Below are 22,278 nucleotides of genomic sequence, written 5' to 3' on the forward strand. Positions count from 1 at the left end.
AAGCAGAAGCCTCTGTACCAACGAACATCCAGTACCTGCCACTCCCTTTGACTGGCAAACTCAGCAGGCAGAAATGCAGGGAAAGGGTAAGATTCTGACTGACCGGCCCATAAACCTCTCTGTCCTTTGCCAAAGGAGACACTTCCCAGAGAGCACACGAAGGGGGCTCAGAGCCCCCACACCCACGAGAAAGGCCCACCGAATCCCCGCTTCCTGGCCAATGGAGATGGCCCTTGCTACACTGCAACGCCTCTCCCCGCCACCACCCCCCTTTCCTGTCTTGGTCCCAGGCACCTACTGAACAGCGGCCCCCGGTTCCCTGGCTGCACGTGGGGTTCCTGTGGTTCCCTGGCCCCATAACCTCCTGCTGGGCCCAGGCAAGGAGCCTAGACTATGAAGAGATGCCATTCCTACCTCTGACGCCCTCAGCCAGCCTCCTTCATCCTTCATCCGGGCATCTGCAACAGCTTCTGACTCCTTCCTTCGGTCCTTCCCCATCCAGCTGTCCAAACCGATCCTCCAGAATTCTCTCACCGTTCTGGAAGATGGTAAGCACTGCAGGGCACAGCACCCAAGGCCTTTCACGAAGTGGCCCCGAACTACACATGCCATCTGCTACTTCACCCTCCTGACCATCCCAGTTCCCAGGTTCCCATTAACAAGCACCTCCACGCCGTCCTGAGAAACTGTGCCCTTGTGCGCACACCAGGCACTCCTCCTTGAGACCTCCCAGTCAGCTGGATGCCAGGCTCTGCGGAAGCCATGGCCACATCTGCTGGAGCCCCTCTCACTCTCTAAGTCACGCAGCTCTTAAGTCTCTTCACAGGCCTGGCTCTGCTCCTGGACTGAGTGGGAGCCCTTCTCCCAAGCACAGAAGATGGCTCTTGTTCTGTTCAAGGCCCTGAGCAGTCCCCTCCCGCTTCCTGGGCTCCTTCTTGCTCAGGGGTTTCACCTTCTAAGCTGAAAATCCTGACGTTTTCCTCAAGTGCTCCTCCCCCAGCACGGCCTGGTTAGTATAGGAGGTGACAGTGAATGTTTCCAATAAATCCATGTGCCCAAGAGGGGAGAAGCGGTCTTGACAGTGTCACCAACCACATCAGCATTCTGTGCAAACTGACACCCCATAGAAGACCTTCCTCTGCAGTATGCAAACAGCTGGCTTCCTGCCTAAGCACTCCTGGTAACATGGGGCCCACTTCTCACCACACGTCATGGGAGGCACACTTTAGCTCAAACTGCCCAACTGGCTTTACCGTAACTATCTATCTTTCTTTCCCCTTCTGGAACCACATACGACAAGTAAATACAACCCTTTAAAACAGCTGATGGAGGGCTTCCCTGGTGGCACGGTGGTTGAGAGTCCACCTGCCGATGCAGGGGACACGGGTTCGTGCCCCGGTCTGGGAAGATCTCACATGCTGTGGAGCAGCTGGGCCCGTGAGCCATGGCCGCTGAGCCTGCGCGTCCGGAGCCTGTGCTCCGCAACGGGAGAGGCCACAGCAGTGAGAGGCCCGCGTACCACACACACACAAAAAAAAACCCCAAAAGAACAGCTGATGGAAAGGTCCATGATCTCTCCAGGTCTGTCCTTCAGCAGCCTTAACCTATCCCATCTTGAGGTGCTTTCAGCTTTCCTGAGTTCCTCAGGTGCCACCTTCCAGATGATGTAGAAGGAGTGATCCCCTCCAGGATGATGGCCACCATACCTCCCATAATACAGCCTCCAACCTTGCCTGAAGGACGTCAGAGAGCTGAGCATCTTCTGAGACCGTCTACATCGTGGAAGGGCCCAGTGAGACCCTGGCACCAGCGCTCTGGGAAGGCAACTGTGAGGGCGACCCCTTTAGTTGGAGCACACAAGGAAGGCCTAGCCAGAAACATGACAGCTGACAACTAAAACGTGGATGCAGCTCAGTGGAAAAGCACACTCCTAAGCACATCCCTTCCCTCATACAACGCCTGGGGATCTCCGATGGCAATTACTGGTGGGTTCAGTTACAGCACAAAAAGATGGTCTGTGGAAACAGACCCAACTGTGCAGCTGGCAAAGAAAACAACAAACAGGCCACCTGGCCCAAGGCTGGCCAGTCGGTAACCTTGCCCAGGAGCCAGGTTGGCCAGAGAAGAATGAGCCTGCAGCCTGGTTTCTTTTTTCCCACGCGGGGAGGGGAAGAAGAGGGGGGTCAGGGAGAGAGAGGTGGCTTTCTGCGTGTTTTGTCTCAAACCACACAGGACACATCCCAGAAGTCTGGAAGAAAGGTAAGTAGAACGAATGCCTCGTAAAGAGGAGAGGAAACTTGCCAGACAGTTTTAGGAAAGCCTAGACTGTCAACACCAACCACCAGTGGTGAGCACAGCGCCAGCAGAATGGGTGGGCTCAGCCACTAACTAACTGTGTAATTTTGGGCAAGTCATCTTGTCTAAGCCTCTATTTCCTCATCTGTAAAAGGAGAAAATTTCCAGACCCCACAGTTGTGGTGGAGCTCAAATCTCATCCCTAAGAGAGGGCTTCTGTTAACTCTAAAAACAGGAGGAATGCCATTTCTTCTATGATTAAAAACTCACTTATCAGGAGCCACAGTGTATTACCACAAATAAGCTGGTGGTTTGCAGAGGCCTCTTGGCTTCAATTTTCTTGTCTGTGCAGTGGGAACAACCACCCCTGCGCTACAGCTTCTCTGAGTGGGACCATCAGGGCAGGGAACACAGTCACGGCCCGGAGAGAGCTCTGCTGGCACGCTACACACGCAGGTGCCATTCCCTCCGCAAGCCGCGGCTCAAGAACTCCTACAACCTGGGTTTCCAAGAGGTTGCTTCTTCCTGTTCCGCCCCAGGATTATGGCAGGTGGCTCAGAAAAACGGCAGCTGCCAAGGCTGGTGGTGACTTGGGGTTAGGGAAGAATATCTTTCCCCGAAGAGGATTCTGCATCCACCTCCACGCCCACCTAACCCTAAGCAGAGACCCAGCCAGCCCTAATCTGCTGAGGAGCTGGTGAGGGGACCACAGCCTTCCGTGAAGCCTGGCAAGCAGAACAGGCCACTGCAATCTGCCCCTCACCCCCATCTCTGCGCAGCACTTGCCCAGGGCCATCTCTCTGCACTCACACCCCAACCCTGGACCACCCCTCTTCCTTTGACCCAATGAGCCCAGGCTCACCAGCTCTCCTTCAGAGTTTGGCTCAAATCTTTTAAGACATCCCCATCACCAATCTCAGGCCAGATAGCGTGTACTCAGAAAGCATTAGCTAAATGAAAATGCACACCTCAATTTCTCATTGATATTCAAACAGAAAAACAAGCTTCAAATGCAAAAGCTTCCTCTGTTTATACAGCCACACCTCAGCCCTCCAGTCTATCTTTCCAGTTTGTTAATCTTTTCCAATGGCTCTAAAAGAAAACAGCCCTATTTTAGGCCAGGATATCTGGTCTAAAATGACCTCAAGTCAAAGCCTAGATTCTAGCACGGGAACCTGGGATTGGTTTGAGTCGGTGAGCTCCGAAGATCCTGTGACAGTGAGGCCCCTGGCTTGTGTTCAGGCCCTTTTTAGGCTCCATTCGGCCTTGCCTCACTGCCCACACACCACCTTCCTGTCCCCCGATGTGCTTCCTCACCTTCTTTCCAGACTTTTAATCCATAGCTGGTACAGCAGAAAAAGGCTCTGGCACTGGACAGAGCTGGGTTTCATTCTTGACTCTAGCACTTAACTCTGAGCCTCAGTTTTTTCATCTGTAAAATAAGAATAATACCACCTTCAAGAAGGCTGAGAAATAAGAAAAATGTCCAAGTGCCTGGCACACACAAGGTACCAATTTTAGCATCTTTCTTCCCACTCTCCTTTCTTCCATCCACTGCTGCCCACAGCCCAAAATGACCTAAACTGAGGGCCACTGTTAACTACCTGGGACATTCAGCTGACATGTGAATTGCAGAGACTGTTCTTCCAAACCACACAAAAGGATCAAGGTAGGAGAAACTGAAACAAAGCAGAGAGAGACTAGGCTCCTAGGCAGCGCGAAGAGAATGCCCTCACTGCAGCAGGCTAATCCCGTTACCTCATGGGGGCCGTAAGCAGCAAAAAGATGACTCAGGACCACATCTCCAGCTAGGATATTCTAATCTGACTCTTAAACTGCCTGGGCAGATGGTGGCAATCTCCACACTACCCACCAACAGAGACAGCATAGTTTGCAGAAATAGCAAAGTTCTGCCAAGAAAGACCCTAAGACCCTCCTTAGAAGGACCAAGTAATTAAGGTGTTAACAACTGACTGATCAAGGCAAAAGAAACGAACCCTGGAGGCCTTCCCTCAGTGTTCGTTACTGAGGCAAGAATTCCACCCAGATGGCTACAGCTGAGGAATTGGGGTCACTACTGCCAGGACATCACTGACACACATATATCCTGGATTGAAGAAAAGCCTCTTGACTATAATGCAAATCTACCTTATTTGCCTTTAAAAGTAACAGTCAGTCCTGTCTACACAGTTTTTATAACCTTAGGGCATCACAGAACTCGATCTGTATTCCCCACTCAGCTCACCTCTGCCAGCAGAGAGGAATGCCTGCACACTTTTCTCCAGAGGTTCCGGAGGTCCACGTGCGAGCCAGAGACAGACAGGAAGGTGCTCACCCTTTATTCAGACCAAACATCTCCTCATTTTTCCTTCTGCTGAAAAGCAACTTCCCAACTGTGTCCAGATAGATAAATGGGTATATGGACAGAGAGAGGGATGGATAGACAGGTATGTTTTTTTCTAAGATTAACAGGCAAGAGGGAGGCCTCGAGTGGTGTTAACTACAGATTTTTTTTTTCCCAAGGTGTTGCAGCAAACTAGAAGAGAGAAGCATCCAAGTCAACAGCCTTCTAAGCATGCCACCCGGTCTCCTCTTTCTTTTCTGTGATTTATAGTAACTTGCTTTCTACCTGCCAAATAAATGGTGAGCTCTGAATGTCAGATTCTGGGGCTAGCTGTAATCAAACACACACTCTTTTCTTACTAATGCACTGGCAGGAAACTTAGAATCAGCAGGTTGATAAGCTCAGCCCCTTTGAAGTTCCAAGCACACCTAAATCCCAAAGCAAGTATTACGAACCCCTGGCAACAGCTGCCCGATGATTAGCTACCACACAGAAACATGAGCATCTTCATCCAGCACAGATCTGCAGCAGCCTCCCACACCAGGTCTCATCCAGTGTTTGCTTTGTACCTCCCGACTGACCCGAAGTTGCTAGAGTCCTCTCCCAAAGCCTGGAGTATCCCAAACCTGTCAACACTAAAGAACCCACGCCGCTCCCCCCGCCCCCCAGCAGGCCACGCACCTGCTTCTCCACTACCTGCCGGCACAGCACAGCCTCCCGCACGTATTTTGTCACCTCAGCCAACCACAGTAAGAACGGTCAGCATTTACTGAGCACTTACTCTGTACCAGGTCCTATTCAAAGCACTCTGTGTATTAACTCAGAATCTAATTCCTAGGCCCCACAGGAATTTGCTGGAGGGAGAGAAATATACTCTGGCCCAGAGTCCCACATGGTTTCTAATCCCTATTTCTAGCTGTGCTATAAAGCTTACATAACCTAATTTGCATTATGCTGCTATTTTAAAAAAAATCTCCAAAGATCACTGCTTCAAGCATCAATGGAAGCTGTTAGCTCTTACCTAAAATGATAATGTGGGAAAGGATATCTATTCTTACAACTAAGTCAACTTCAATTCTTGACTTAAAACGGACTTTCTGGAAGATGCTATTGGGAAAGGAAGGAACTTACATAAGAAGTACTAGCTCTGTGCTCTGTAAGTAACTGCTAGAGAGAAACACGTCAATATTGAACTCACCTCAGTGGTAGACAGCTTCCTGGCTCTGCAGGTTCATTTACCACCCATCTCCCTTCCCGGCCTCCTAGTAACACTGAGAAATCTCTGGTCAATGGATGGCATGGCCTCAGATGGTTTCAGAGTAGGAGTCTGAATACAACAGAACCTTTCTTCTGGGTGACTTCAGAGGGACCACCCCCATCCCAGCACCACCAGGGAGGCACTGGCATACGCTGAATGGAAGTTGCAGGAAGACCACTCACAGAGCAGGCTGTCTTCAGCTTTAACTGCTCTCCATGTCCCTGATTTTTAGGGCTCTAGATTGCTAGAAATCTAACTGTTGGGGTTGGGGGAAAGGGGGCAGATCTCCTTAGTTCACTCCTGTAACTCACTACTGAATATTTACCTCCAGTGCAGTTATTAATGAAACCCAAGAAACAGGGAAATGATAATGAATGATTGATTATAAGAGTAAAATTTCCCTCATTCGTCATCAAAAAACGTCGTCAGTGTTAATTAACCACTTTTGTTCTTTGCTACACTATAAAAACTAGTTTTAAAGGACTGGGCTCTTTGTTATTCATTTCATTCACTGCACTTATGTGGATAGAGGTCCACGAACATAAACCAGAGTTGGTTTCAGGCTCTCAAAACTGTCAGGGAAATTTAAAATGAGTGAATTTCCAAATGATGCCCATTTTCAGTGATGTCAGAGGGCCCATATTATTAAATAATTTATAAATAAACTATTAACTAAGTAAATTATCTTCTGACACTGCTAATGCATTATTTGGCTCCCAACCTAGGATATTTACAATAGGCCCAATTCCACCAACAAGGAGACTCTCCGACTTAAAAGGTTTCCACTGGGCGGAGCCTGTTTTGCTAGAGAAGAACCTGTTCCGTAAGGGGCACTTGGCTGTTTGATCAGGACTGGAATGTACTTGGTACTAGTCAACTAGACCTCACTCAGCCTTTTATAGATGCCGAAGCCACATTCAATGTACATACAGATTCTGTGTGGGAAAAAAGTTGTTCCAGCAACCTTCAAAGTTAGCAATAAAAAGAAAACTACTCCTTAGAGACAAATATAAAACAAACTTCATTTTAATCTATCTATCTATCTATATATATATCAAGTACAACCTTAGCACAGAACATCTAACACATATGAAATGCATTTATGGAATGAATACACATAACGAAGAAGCAAATCCTTTTAAAAATATTTGGCCTAACCCTCACATCTTTAAAAGGAACTCCATGACGGTTGAATCAGGTGGGAAATAAATCATCTACCTAATCTGGAAAAGACAGATGAATTGCCTTACATCTATTTGGTCTCTGCACACCAGGTATTTACCATTCTGAGTCTTGCCATAATTGATTCTGCAAATACTTAGCTTAACTCAGTCAATTTTATATTTTTCCATAGTTACCTTAATAGTTTGGTTTTTCTCATTTTCTATTGCTTTTTTTTTTATGGCTTCTTGCTGCTGTTGTATTAGGGCATACAACACAGATCAGAGATATTCATTTCTCAGAGAAGTCTCTCTCCTTGAGAAATTGGCACTTTGATCCTCAGCTTATGTAACAGCTACATATAAATGGGTCCTACCGGCACTGTTACCAATCTTGCTGCTTATGAAATTCCAGCACTTTTTGCCCTGACGTAAAAATCTTCTTAGGTGAACACTTCCCACCACCAAATTCTTTTATTTAAACAGGTAAGTGTGTGTAATTCGCATATACGTTATAAGTTTCTATACACATACACACACTTAAAAGTGAAATGTCTCTCAAAGAGAAAGTAATTATAAGGGTATTAAAAACAAAATGCTGAAAATAACTATTTCACATTTAGATCATAAAAAATTTTAAAGTAATGTGATGATATAAGACCTAAGAGATCAAATACATCATATATGATTGTCATATATGCATGTTGTGTTCATCGATTTTTAATTTTCTCTTTAATCAGAAAATAAAAGCGCTTACCTTTGTATACTGAGACCACAGCTTACAGTCACTATATCTCAGCCTATTTTATACAAGTGATATGGCTACGAAGGTCCAAGGAGAACGAGAATAAAGTGAGATAAACGTGCTGAAAACTGCTTAAAAGTATTAACCTGAAATACACAGAGGATCCAACACCAGTTTTAAAAATACATTAACGAGGTATTCCCAGCTCTTCAATTAATAATGGTGAATGACTGATTCATGATTTTCAAACATTCACCCAAATTTTAAAAAAGAAGAAAAGGCTAATACCAGCAAAATCTATCAGTGGTTTGTTCCCCAGGTTAACAATTTGAGAGAGACTACAAACGACTCCAGGAGCCCTGGCTTCCCCGCACCATGCACTGCATCTAGTCAGCATGAGGTATGTTGGGAATCTATTGGACCAATTACCTTGCACAAGAGATGGGGTGCTCCCACAGCCTCAAGAAACATGGCTGCAGGCCACCTCCCTGGCTGGGTGCCAGCCCCCATGCAAAGAATATGGCTTCAAGGAGGACCCCTATCTCTGAGGAATTATAATAGCGCTAACTGACGCAGTCAGGAATGCAACTATTCAGTTTATGTGCTAAAAAAGTTTAAAAACTGTCAGAAGATAGCACAGCTCATACACTAATTCTAAGTTCTACATTGGTTTGTAGACTCCCCGACAAGAGACTAGGCTAGGAGGGGCTAAGTATATCCAGATATTGCTAGGTTTCCAAAGGAAAAGTTTTCGAACAGACACACCATGGCTCTGAATAAAGTATTGCTCTTCTTTAAAATGCTCATTCACTGCTTTCCAAAAGGAGGTGTCAGAGTGCTGTGTCTGAAAGCGGAAAGCCTCAGGGGGTCACATTGCTCTTAAGACTAAGACATAGAAATTGCCATTTCAAGCCAGACAACCTGATGGTTCTAGAAGTCAGAGAAGAAATCTTGAGGGCCCAAGTGAATAATAAATGGTGCGACGCTCAGAGGCTGGCAATAGGGACTGTCAATGAAAAAACCACCTACAGTGGAGAAAAGAGCAGAGAAGCAAAACTTTATGTTAATTTCACAGAATTTGGTGAAGCCAAAAGCTTCATTTATATTTCTCTGCTCTTTCAGCTGTAAGTGGAATTTTCATTACAAAATGAAGGGGTGGGAAGGGTAAAGGGGGTGGGGGTAGGGGAAGGACACTTAATTCATTACAAGATTTAAACAGTTGAACTTGCATGGTTACCACTTCTAACAAAGGACTGACAGCTCAATTATTTTAAGTAAAGCAGAGAAATGTAAAAGTTTGCAGCAACTGGGCAGGTTTACAACATGGTTAGTAACTTCCAACAAACAACAACAAAAAAAAAAAAAAAAAAAAAAAAATTTGGAAAAAACCTTTAAAAAAACCCCCCCAATTTTATGGAGAGGAAAAAAATACCAAAAACACTTGAAGACATTTTTAGTCACTTTTGCAAGAGTCCTACCAAAAAAAAAAAAAAAAAAAAAAAAAGACTTGGTAGAAACCATTTGAAATGACTGCCATCATGTTGGAAAACAGCACAGCTCCATTTTCACCATTATAGAAGGGTTGAGTTATGAAGCTGAGTCAGCTACTTCAAAAGAATTTTCTAAAGAGAAATCTCCAAAGAGATTCCAACTTGGAATGCAAATTTGACAATTTCAAATAACAATACAGCTGCAGCTGCCAATTAATAGTATTCCAAAAACAAAGAGGACTGTTTGTAAATATTTAATTAATAAAAAATGGACACTACCAGCCATGCTTTTTCTTCTCAGTGATGGCTCTGTTTCATCCATAGGTCAGCAAAACGAATCAATGAAAGATGAAAACTCCCAGCTGAGATGGGCCCTCTTGTGTACGTCTAGCCACTAATGCACAGGATGAGAATGGTAAGTTCACAGCTACTTCCAGCAAGTGATGAGGTTTTATTAAAGTATCACCCACCACTAATAAAGACAAAAGGTCAAGGAGCAGCAGTAACAAGCATGGTGTAAAAATTTTATTTCTGATAAGTAACACTAACATTTGTTTTAAACGATCTGTTTCATTCTCATTTAGCGGTCCCAAAGAAATCTGGTACCTAAATTTGCCGTATTTTGTGAAGCCCATTCTCAGCGATGGGTACTGTTCAGCTCCAAAAAACAGAAATGAAGAAAGACGAGGAAAGCTAATTCATACTAAAAACAGACATTTTTAAGACACAGCAACTTGTAAATATCAACATGGGACCACACTCTTGCCTTCATGGGGGTGAGTACCTTAATAAAACCATTACCTTCTAGTAACATCACAGGCTTCCAAACAAGGTGAGAATGCAAGTGGAAGACTTAGGTCTGCACCCTTTACAGAACAACACAATGTTACCAACTGATCATTTTTCACCAGCTTAATCAGGTGTCTTAAAAAATAAATGCTGACCCATGGCTGAAACCTGTCACTTTTCACAGCAGCACTCAACAAGAACTGGGACAATCGAAGAGCAAGTTTTTATGGGGACCCTGTTGCTGCTTTAGATTCTGGTGTAATTGAAGAGGATAAGAGACCCTTCAAAGAATCCCAGAAAAATCGCTAATCTTCTCTCTGCATGAAAAAAGCCAGGGAGTGAACACAGTGTCTTACAGAGTGAAGAAGGCCACAAGAACAAGAGAGGGTGATTGATCAGTTAATTTATTATTTTTTAAAACTTGGAAATTCGGAAACTAAAATAATCACATTCCTCCTTCCCCATCTCTGGGTAGTGCCATCATTTTAATAAGCAATGCTCAGATAACAGAGTAAACCTTTATCATGGGGATGCCCTCGCACAGCAGGAGTACAAAGGGCTTACAAAGTAAATGGACTGTGGCTCAAACTAACAATCGCCTTTGCTTTGTTTTATCAGTTTGGTTACAAATGAATGGGTTTCTAGGGCTAAGTTATTATTAGTTTTCAATTCTTTATAATTTGATACCAAAACATATCAAAAATAATAAGCTAAAACAATATTCAAACCCATATTTTATTGGCTTTAATTACACACTTCAATATTTACAAAGTTAAAGTTTAAATGAAAAGTCTCTATTGTATTAAAAAAAATAACTACAGCCCGAATTAACGTGCCCTGGGGCAAATACATATCAATCAGCTAAGCATCAGTGACTGCATCAGGAACCAGGCAGTACTCTGTGTTACAACAAAGCAGTTTATTTGTGATCAGTGTTTGAGACTCTATACATCCTTCACGAATTTAATTTTACATAATCTGATACTCCTCTTAAAACTTAAACTTTGAACTGCTAGACTTATTTCCCTAGAACAGAAGGGCTGGTATAAGTTATTTTCCGGAAATGAGGTACCGTTTCACAGAACTAGTTTCTTTTTGTTTGTTTGTTTTCAAGTTTTAGAGAACTAAATTTGCGTTTGTTAAAATCAAAAAGTAGGAAAGATGTTCTTTACAAATAATTTTGATCAAGTATGTGTTCAAAGAAAGCAGGATAAAAAGGCTTTTTCTCTAACATTCTGTATGTACTATATTGTTCAATAGGAATTAGCTTCTGTCATTTGCTAAAAGAATGAGTAGTGGGGAACAGGATATGTTGGGAATTTCATAACGGGTAACAGAACCATTCTCTTGGGTAAACCTACAGAGAAAAGAAACGGAGAGGACTCCAAATAAGTTTAATAATCCAATAAAAATTTCAGGTTAAAAAAAAAAAGAATCTTACAGTAATTATCATTAACCTTTTCCAGATTAGTCAGTCAACATGTACCGTTATGGAAGAGGCCCACAAACTTTGAAGTTACTCTTAATATTTTCCACTCAAAATTAAGATGGCTACATCATAGGAAGAAGGATATTCAAAAAGGGATTTCATCTGAGTGAACTGTCATGAATTATAAAGCTCAAAAGCAATGCTATTGATTAATATTCTGAAGTGACTCTCAATTTGGCACATCACATGTTACAGGAGAAACAGGGACGGTCAAGATTCACAGCACAGCTTTCTGTGCAGGCCTCAGATCCCCAGAAAGACAGTTCCAACTGGAGTTGTGACCAGGTGTTTACCTTACGGCTACTGCCAATATTGGCATGGCAAATCTGGAAAGATTAATTACTTGCTTAATTTTGTAATTAATGAGTTCTTGTGGCCTCACAAACTTCTGCATACTCAAGCATGATTTGAAATCTGATCCTTATTTCTATTCTAATATTTAAGCTATGGAGAAATCACAAAGCAGCAACAGCAGGTATTCGAGAGCACCAGATGATCAGAGGGAAATTACCCCACATGCAACAGCTTTACAAAGGCCAAAAGACATATTTACCTTACAGCCAAAATAAAGCATCGTTTTAGTAGGTTGGCATCACAGTAACATTTAAAAACCAAATCTTTTATGTGAAAAATGGGGGCATTACATTTCACCAGCTTTGGAAGTCAGTTATATGGCGCATGGGAGCCTTCTGAAGGGGGGCTCAGAGGCCGCGGGGTGAGAGCATAATGTTAGAGAGGGAAGAACAAGAGAGAAAAACTAAAAAGACAGGAAAAACGTGAATGTGCCTTAGAGCCTAGATATACAAATGTTTTAAAGAAAAAAATTAAGCTCTAGCAAACCTGTACTAAAGAACATGGGACTTACTATGTCTAAAAGAAAGACACGGGCTTCAGGCCCTGCCCCGGGAGGCAGACGCTTTGGCTCTCACACAGGACATGAGTCTAGTGAGTCAAATGTATTTGGATAAACTGACCAGACCTAATTCACAGGAAGGACGAGGTGGTCAGGGTATCCAGAAGTTGGCTGAATGGTAAAAGCAAATTGCCAAATCAAAAGGAGCTAGAGAACTTGAATTCAGAAGGAACTCCAAGTGACAGCATATTCTTGGACGGGGAGGCCCTGGCCAATCCTGAATGTGTCAGTGGAGACATTCAGTTAAGGAAGAAACTCCAGACTCTGCTCTCAGCCTTAGAGGAAACTCACCCCAAACGTCTGAGCCTTCCAGCTTCTCCACATCTTTCCAGGATGTAAATTATCTATCTTAATGGGGAAAGCGGTCAAACTGTTCACTTTCTACTTATTTCTACAGCTAGGAAATCAGATGAAGCTTCAGTTTAGCAGTGTCTTAAAGACCCATAATTTTCATCCAAACAAAAATGGGAAAGCTGATGCATGAAGAGAAAAAGCATAATGAAAGGTCTGAGGCTCGTGTGGAGGACTAACGCCACAAGTAGCAACACAGTCCAGGTCCTTCTCTTCTGTGTGCACACACACCCAGCCTGGGGTCGCACTGCTGCACACACACGTGTGCACCCGCCCACTCTTACACTCACATGCATTCTCTCACATGTGTGCATACACACTCGTGCTCTTTTTTCTCTCAACGACAAACATCCTATAGATGGCCAACTCTATACCACATAGCACCCGAGTTAGGAAAAATGCCTAAGAGAGCATATCACTGACTCCAAACCTACTGCCTCCATTGCCACATAAACCTCATTCAAAAGTTATCCAAAGGGCCACTGAGGTTCATTTCCGCATCTGCCTTTGTTTTTTATTTTTGGAGGGAGAGGAGCTATTCCTATGATTTTCTCACTGTACTACACAGACCTTCTGCAGTAAGCACTTCAGTAACTGCTGCAGATACCCCCTCATCACCCTCTAGGACCTGTTCACTCCACCTCTACGGAAAAATTCATGAAAAGGGATGACAGCTATGAATTTGAAGTGAGCACTTCCTATCTCTAACTCAAATCACCTAGAGTTCACAAACCAGAAACTTAAATGTAGCTCTATAACTGGCAGGCAGCCAAGCTAGAAGCTGAGTATGGCCCTTCAGTAGCCTTTGAATGGAGTATAAGTTGGCTGTAAGAAGAACTACTTAAAATATTTAATTTCAATATGGTCAGAAACAGGCAATTAGAACAAGCAGTCCTTCAATCAGGCAAAGCAGAGAGAAGAGCAACTCCAACCAAACCAAGAACCACAAGGTTGTGGCATTTTCAACGGGAATTTAAGTTGGGTCACTAGAATAAGTAGGTCTGAGATCCTCCAATTCATTTAAAGAAACCCTAGATACAAACTGCGCTTTGGATTGCTGTGCAGAGTGGCTTAAGAGGAGAAATCAGTAAGACGGTGTACATACCATAGGCAGGGGCAGCTGTGCTGTAACCATATGGTGTTCCATAGCCTGGTGCAAAGAAGGAGAAAGCACATCAGTCCAGGAAAAAGGGCAGAGTCAGCGCCGGCCCGATTCACAACGACCACCCGGCCCGGCGCCTTGGGCCCCAAGGGCTCCTTCCAGGTGCTGGCTCAACCAGAACCCTTCCCAGAATGGCCCGAGTCCACCGAGATTCCTCCATGCCTATGTAGAGTGGAAGCTTTTTACTACGGCCTGCCAAGCTCTCCTCACCTACCAGAATATCCTGTTTCTTTCTCACTACACTTACCACATTGTATTATAATTATCAACCCTTTGTCTGTGTTCCCCCCTAGAATGGCAGAGACTCAAGTCTTATACATCTTTGCAACACTTGAACCTAGCAGAATGTCTGGCATATAGTAACCACTCACACATTTTTGTTCAACAAAAGAATACTTAGAACCACTCAAGTTACCAATTTCTCACAGTTGGAAAATAGGAATTTCCAAGTCTTTTTTTCAGAAAGCAGTGACAGAGCAGGCTAAAGCCTCAACTGCCACTGAAGAGGGCGCACAGATCAGGCTGTGGGCTCGAGGGCAAGGTCCATGTCTTGTTGAAATCCGAATTCTGGGCCCCAGCACAGGGTCTCTCAGTAAATGTTGTTAAAATTGCCATTAGCATCTGGTGCCTATGAAGAAGGCTCATATTATCAATAAAGTACAAAGAACACAAAAGTTTTTGAACCATTTAGTTCTGGCACTAGTTTCTTATATGTCCTTAGATATGTAACCTCTGAGTTGCCACTTTCATCTATAAAATGGGAAACCCTCCAAGCTACTTTATAGTTTTAAAGGGATTAGAAATACTACATTAATAGAAATGACAATCTTTAATCTTTCAGTAAAATGACTTTAAAACATATAAATACTAAATCACTTGGGTAAATCTCTAGGAAAAACTGGTTTCTAAAATAGAACAAGGGCACAAAATCTACATGGGCCCTTCACATTGTACCCAAAACAAATCAAGCTTTTTTACTTTATAGCCCCTTTTTCTATAATCATTTCTGCTGCTAGAATGATTTTTTTTTTTCTTCTTCTCTAGCTGACCAACTGCAACTCATCCTTTAGGTATCTATCACCTCCTCTGTAAAGTCCCCCAGGCTTGCTGTTCACTTTGCCCACCCCACGTCACAGCTTGCATCATATTACACGGTACTTTCTCAAGTGTCTGTTCCTACCCCATGTGACCCCGAGCATTCACAGGGGCAGACGCTAAGTGTTGGTCATCTTTGAATACTCAGATCTAAATCTCTTGTTTGAGATAAAACATTCAAATATATGTTGAATAAGTAAATTGCTTTTGGGGACTAACTGAAACATTTTCTTAGAGATAAAGTTTTTCACTTTTTAGTCTATACTTAAGTCATATAAAACTGCGGGTTGTACAACTTAGTCTTTAGTGCTCACTAAATCATATATTTCAAGAGGACACAAGGCAGCTGAAATAAGCAGTAGGAAATATACAGTAGGAAAAGTATCAGAAGCCAAAAAAAAAGAAAAAAAAGATTAATGCTTAAAAAAGAAGGCTGTATATCAAATCTATTCCAGGAAAAGGTAGCTGGTTGGCTAAGGCTACAGTTTCAAACGTTTTACTAAAACCTCCTTAAAGAGATGAAACTATAACAACTAAGCCGGCCACTAATGAGGCCACTGGGGTTCTAATCCTGACTTCACGCCTCACTAAGGTGACTCTGAATCGCACCTGCTATTTAACCTCCCTGAGCCTCAGTCTTCTGCAGAAACTGATGGCAGACGAAGGTAATTAAATAACATGTGTAAAAATACTTACTACACTCCCTGTTGCACAAAATACACTCTGCAAATGGCATATAACCTATTCATAATCCAAACTGACCTAATCTGAATCTTCTCTAGGCTATAAAAGAACTTCCTTTCTAAAAGCTTCAGAAGACAGGCCTTTCACAGAGGTCAGTGCAATGATGTAAGAGAAGCTACTACAGAGCAGAGAGGCAGACAGCAGGATTCCTCTCACAATCACTGCCACTAGCTGATGGCTGCTGACCCCTCGGGCGTGAGGAAAACGTCCCATGGCCCAGCAGCTGGACAAAACTGGACGAGCACGTCACCAAAGGCAAGAGAGTTCACCTCAGTAACCTGCCTACTACTGTTTAATGAAAGCTGCTTCCTTTAAATAAGACATTAAATGAGGCAAAAATAAATAAATTTCCATAGAAATAGTGAGATGCACAGAAAAATGTCTTAATTTTGGACACACAAAAAATACCAAACTGTAACCACCCTCTTACACTGTCTTTCAGTGCTCCAGTGCTCTCTGTCTCCTTCAATGGTGCCACCATCCAATCTACTTCCTCCAGCATAAGATCCTGGGAGGGACCTGAAACCTCACTCTGTTTCGTTCTCCACATTCAATCCATCAATTCTGCTTCTGAAGTTCTTCCATCTGCTCACTTCTTGACCCCCATCTACTTCCCTACACCCCCTGGAGATCCCTCCACGGCCTCTAGGTCTAGTCTCTGAGCTTACAAAAACCTTCTACTTTGCCTTGGCATGCCGACTTCTATCCTTACAAGCCATTCTTCATGCTACAAATAAAGTCTGAAAGTCTTATCTCCTTACTCCTCTTAGAACCCTTCAGGACGTCCCCCGTACTTAGGTGCTAAGACCAAAATCCAAACCACAGCCTCCAGGACGGGACTGAGCACCCACTTTAGCTCAAATTCCCCCCACCCCCTCCCCCTTCACCCACACACAGTGCTCTCCACACTACAGACATGTTGGCCTCCTCCTAATTCTTCAAATGAGCCAAGTTCCCTCCTACCAGCACCATAGGGTGCTGATGTGCTATTCCCTCTGTGTGAGGTGTTCTTCTGTCCCAATCTTCTGAGTTAACCCCTACTCATTCTTCAAAGCTCAGTTCAAGTGTCACATCTTCAGGGAAACCTTCGAGTCCCCGACAGACTAGACCAGGTTTCCTGTCACGTTCCCTCACAGCATCGTGCCCCTCTCCTTCATCACAGCAACTCAGTCAGTCGTGAGTATTCCATTAGTATGTCTCACCTTTAGACCAAACACTGCAGGAGAACAAAATCCATGTCTGCTGTGTGTCAAAGCAGGCACACAATATTTGAATAAGAGTACATATTGTTTATATGACACATCTTTGAGCTATGCCCCTACTGGGATCAACTTCTAGAGGCTTAATTCCAAAGCCACATCATCCACAGAACTTCCCAAAAAGCCTATTCTAAGTCTTTCTTAGAAAAAAAAAAAAAAAAAACCACAACCTAAGTGAACTTCTTAAAGAGTGTTATGCAAAAAAATAATGACAGGATAAGACCCAATCTTTATGACCATTTCATCTTGATCAACTACTAGTGGTTTAGTTGTCAAGTTCAAAGTTCCATACTTGCAATATTACAGAGAATTTGATTTTAATGAGACAGAGGTACAGCTACTGCTAAGATGATACAAGGATCAGAACAGAAGGCAAGCAGAGGGCATCTTTTCCCATCTTCCTCAAGCCATGTGGTGAAATGGAAAGAATATAAACTTTGGAATTATAAACACCTACATTCAAATCTTTGCTCTGCTGTTTACAAGATGTCTCACACTGAGCTAGTTGCCTTACCTCCCTAAAACTTAGTTTCCTCACCCAGAAAAATGGAAAATATTTCTACTTGAGGAAACACTGTGAAGATTAAAAACAATTAAGTGAAATCATTTATATGAAAGTATCTAGTGTATACTCAGCTCTAGATAAGTAAGTTCCCCCTTTCCTCTTTTTGTACTTCTTTCGCCCCTGATGGCTCCCCAACATAGAGTTAAAGAAATGCTAACATCGCCAGGCTTCACCCCAATTAAGTAGCTCTTACCAGCCATTTTTCTCACCTGTGATACCCAATCTGTCATCTATGTCCCCACCAAATACACTCTGCTCAGGTATCCAAACTCCCCATCTGTGGAATATCTTTGAGCTCATATCTCATTGTCAAAATATGTCCCCTCAACCAAGCGCAATACTCCTCATCTGTCACCTCCCTCCAGAAAGCCTCTAGTCACTCAGCAGATTCCAGGAGAAAACCTGTAACATTCTGTAGATTCTCTTCTTTTGAAATTCGGTGCACACCCATCCTATACCCATATTATGTTTCCAGAAACCCTGTATAACCCTGGAAAATAAAGGAGAGGCTGTTCTTGGAGCTCTGGCCCAGAAAAGGAGGCAGATGTCTCACAGGGTGCACTGTACCTGGAGCTATGTAGCCAGGAGCAGCTGTGGCCCCAACAAAAGCTCCCCTTGTTAGAGTTCCTCTTCCTCTGCCCCGAACGGCTTGGACTGCTGCGGACACAGCTGTATTCACAACACCCTTTGCCTGTTAAAAATAACACATTTCATTACTGAGAGAAATAAGATCATCTCATCAACTTTGTAATGTATAACCTCTATGAGAAACTTGCGCCTGTACATGAGATTAGTCGTCTATGACCTTGAACCTTCAGTTTATAATCTGTAAAATGAAAATGACATCTTACAGAGTTGTTCTGGAGAAGAGCTGGCACACAGAAGTATGCAAATAAACTCTTCCTTTCACTTGAGGGTTACCCAGAAAGAGTTCGTTTTCTGCACACAAATTTCAGCAGTCAAATTACATCCAAAGTCATTTTAGGCCTGACTAAAGCAATTACAGACACTTGATACCTAGGTTCAAAATTTACTGAATTCTCCCCCAGTAAACAAAAAAATAGCACAACAAACCACCTGGAGTTAGCTGTGAACCTGAGTGGGGTTTAAAAAAAAAAAAAAGGAACTAAGACAGGGAGACCAAAGGTGTGGATGCCAGTTCCTGATGTAAGTAACTGAGACCTCAGGAAGGTCACGCAATTCTGTGTGTGTGTGTGTGTGTGTGTGTGTGTGAATCACCTCTGGTCTCTTCTTACTCTAAAATGCTATGGGACTCTGGTAAAGTCACATAATCTCTATGGGAGTCTCCCCAATAATTGCAAAATGACAATTAAGATACCCACTTTGTTTTCCTTACTTCAGAGTAGAAAGAGCAACTGAGAAAATAGATACAAAGCTCTGAAAAGTAGAACAGATAAGGACAAAGAGTAACGGTACACAGGGCTGCTAGAACATTCTTTTCCAAAACTGAAAATTTAAGAAATAAGAAAATATCTAGTTTTAAATTACATATTATATTTACTTTTTAATATAAAGATGCTATAAAAACTCAAGCTCATAAAACTGCTAATACTCCCTGCTATAACCAAGCTGCAGGGAAGGAGGTGCAGAGCCTCAAAAGCAGTGTACAATCAAGTCAACAGCATCTCAGACCGCTTAAATAGTCAGTGCATATACACATTTATCTCTCACTGAAAAAATCCTAGGATAGCCTCTGTAACTGGGTAGAAGACAGTTTCAAGGTCGAATGTATCGTGCACAGAGAACAGCCATTTTTTCCTTTTGGCTGAAAAAAATCCAACCAAAATAGACTGCTTCTTGGCTGTCAAGCACATTGAACACGTGAGTTCTATAGCTTTTAGTATGGAAAATTTCTAAAAATGAGTGAACTTCATGCGGGCATTTTTTTTTAAAAACACAGCTTAGTCAAATGTAGTCAGAAAGTAGTAGTCTGGCAGCAGCAGAGTGACTCCACACAAAGCAAGCTCATGTCTCCTAGAACCAAACCTAACTACCTAGTAAGTATCTGCACATAGCACAGGCTTTTTTAAACACTAAAATTAACTGACCCATATACAAGATGTAACGCATGAGAAAAACACACCAAAACAAACAAGGTAACAATTATCCTTCCACTAACTTAGAACATATTCTAGGAAGATTTTAGAAAAAGAAAATCCACTTATCCTCTCTCTACATGGGTACCACTGCAATTTAAACGCTTTCTTCGTATTTCATCTCAGTAAAAGTTCGTTTTCTTTGTTTATATTTTGAATTCTAGAATATAAGCAGTGTTTATTATAGTAAATACAAGAAGTTTAAATTAACACAAAACAAATTTCTCAGGTAGATATAATACACAACAGGAGCATGCCAATGGTCTTTGGAAGGAGAAGAACCAGGTTTCAGAGGGAACCCTTACCATCAATTCACTATGTTACTACAAGCGGTATCTTAATGTGTTCAAGCCTCATTTCCTCATCTATAAAATGAGAGCTCTTCTAACCTCTTATAATGGACTTTGCATATGCATATTTAACACAGAATCTTAAATAATCTAAGCTTCCTTCTATTAGTCTAAACATTTTTACTTGACTTGTTCCTATCACATAATATATTCAGACATTATTATACCAGTATTCTCCATGAGGGAGAGAATGTGTCTTATAGTTAACGTATCTCCTTTTCCCTCACAATCGTGCACATGGTATATGTCTAGAAAATATTTTTGAATACGTAAATGAATGGATAGAAGAATCTGTTATTCAAAAGCGTGCAACTAGGAGGCCATCTTTTCTTACTGCAACCCTTGTTACAATCCTGGGCCTTTAGCAGCTCTGACATTTCCAATGTCGGTAATGAACAGAAGCAACAAAGGGTCAAGTTCTACTGTGATGCCCTCAAAGGAAAACCCAAAATAAATAATGCAAAAGGACAAAACTGGAAAGGAAATGGAAGAGCACCTGCAGACTCTCATGAGAGTAAGCCCCAAATACTCTTGGCAGCTTCCCTAAACTAAACAAATGCTAGTATCTCATTAAAGTCCCAACCCTCTACCTCTTCAAGAATGACCTAGATCCCCCAAATAATGCTAATAGTCTCTTTTTAATAATTTGCCTAAAAGACCACAGAACAGAGAACCACTAATCATATTTCTATTATTCATGATCAAACCCAAAGCAAGGGTTGCCAAATCCAAGAAAAAGAAGTAACTTTAGAAAAACCTGAAGTGGCACAAAGACAGGAAAGGAAATTTAATTCTGGTAATATCTTTCAAAGGTTTAATGCTTAACTCATACCTGAGGGATAATCTTCTTTTTCTTATTATTTGCTGCATTGGGTCCAGAAAACAGCTTCTCCAGGGCAGCTAAAGCTGCACTTGCCTTTGCCACTTTCTTATTTGGACCTGCACCTCTGAACTTCTGTCCATCTACTTCTACCTAAAATCAAGAACAACACTCTGCAATTACCCCGTGCAATTCCTCTACATAGTTTTAATTTAAATGTGTCACAACACAGAAAACACCAAAAGTCAAACAGTACCATGAGATTTGACTCAGTCTAAAGCTTTTTTACATATAAGCTGAGGATATCCTATGTCTTTGAGGGGAAAAATAAGGTTGGCTTGTATCTAGGTACACACCTCCATTACAAAGCGTTTGTCATGGCTTCCACCAGTCTCCGAGATGAGTTCATACTTAAGACCTCTTCTTTTTTCATTGAGCTCCATTACAGGATTTTTGCCACTTGCTGTGAGGATAGGGCCCTGAGTTCTTACCTAAAAGGAGGTTCAATCAAGTAAGATTTTAGAGTATTAGATTTCTTATTAATACAATTATACTACGTCTCCGTTGACAAAGAGGCTCAAGAATTGTACTTTAAAGCATTCAGGGGCTAGGATGCATGATCACTTCTGTATACAAATGGTAAAATATCTTTAAAGGTATAGAAATTCTACAAGCAGTAAACATCACAGTAAGTCATCTGGCCAGCCTGCCATGGAAGCAGGCTGTCTCAACAGATCAGTATTCAAGAGCAGTGTAGCCTTGCCATCACGTGGCACTCCAGGGTCTGATCTGGGGTGTTCAAGATCTAAGAACAATACTCTAAATGACTGACAATGTAGGTAGAACAGCTGAGACTCACATGACACCTGAGCATTCATTGTTTTTCATCTTTAGGATTAGGAAGAAATAACTCTCAATTTGGGAGACGGAAACAAAATGTGCCTACACATCTCTCAGTCTCTCTAAAGAGATTTAACGGCACCTAGAGTAAAAACAGTAGGCTACAGACTATGAATTCAGAAATTTAAAAATAATAAAAGCAGTCATTCTCGGCCCTCAAGGAGCTAGAGTACAGAAGGAGGGATTGATCTAATCACTGTAAAACAATGTACATTACAGAGCCCATGTATATTATGGAAACACAGTACAAGGAATCATTTTCTAGGGCAAACAGGATAGTTTTCCTGGAAGTGACATGCAAACCTGACCTTAAAAGGTAGGTACCAGACCATGAGAAGGAGGAAACGAAGGAGAAGGGCATTCTGGACAGAAGAAACAGCCATGCAAAGGCCCAAGAGAAAGAAAGACCATTTGTTTGGGAAATGGCAAGAA

At 42.5% G+C, this 22,278-nt stretch overlaps 2 protein-coding genes across 3 annotated transcripts in view; one reads left to right on the top strand and one right to left on the bottom strand.

Moving 5' to 3' along the window:
• RABGAP1 (RAB GTPase activating protein 1) overlaps positions 1-10,405 on the top strand; it is a 169,863-nt gene extending 159,458 nt beyond the window's left edge. The window contains exons 32-37 of one of the 2 annotated variants that reach the window (XM_024762276.1): positions 4-4,938; positions 7,798-7,997; positions 8,107-8,202; positions 9,617-9,707; positions 9,877-10,068; positions 10,266-10,405. The gene's annotated coding sequence lies outside the window, so the exon portion shown is untranslated. Of the gene's footprint in view, positions 1-3; positions 4,939-7,797; positions 7,998-8,106; positions 8,203-9,616; positions 9,708-9,876; positions 10,069-10,265 lie in introns of those variants that run through there. The other variant, XM_024762277.1, reaches the window with a different exon arrangement.
• A 66-nt stretch (positions 10,406-10,471) lies between these two features.
• Positions 10,472-22,278, bottom strand: part of STRBP (spermatid perinuclear RNA binding protein) — a 130,776-nt gene continuing 118,969 nt past the window's right edge. Inside the window, exons 14-18 of the mRNA XM_024762280.1 lie at positions 21,303-21,437; positions 20,959-21,099; positions 18,227-18,350; positions 13,940-13,984; positions 10,472-11,438 (exon numbers count right to left, since the gene is read on the bottom strand). Coding sequence (XP_024618048.1) covers positions 11,362-11,438; positions 13,940-13,984; positions 18,227-18,350; positions 20,959-21,099; positions 21,303-21,437 — 522 coding nt within the window. The 3' untranslated portion in view covers positions 10,472-11,361. The remainder of the gene's footprint in view (positions 11,439-13,939; positions 13,985-18,226; positions 18,351-20,958; positions 21,100-21,302; positions 21,438-22,278) is intronic.

The sequence above is a fragment of the Neophocaena asiaeorientalis genome, unplaced genomic scaffold (assembly GCF_003031525.2).
Source record: "Neophocaena asiaeorientalis asiaeorientalis breed wild unplaced genomic scaffold, Neophocaena_asiaeorientalis_V1.1 scaffold78, whole genome shotgun sequence".
Classification (NCBI taxonomy): domain Eukaryota; kingdom Metazoa; phylum Chordata; class Mammalia; order Artiodactyla; family Phocoenidae; genus Neophocaena; species Neophocaena asiaeorientalis.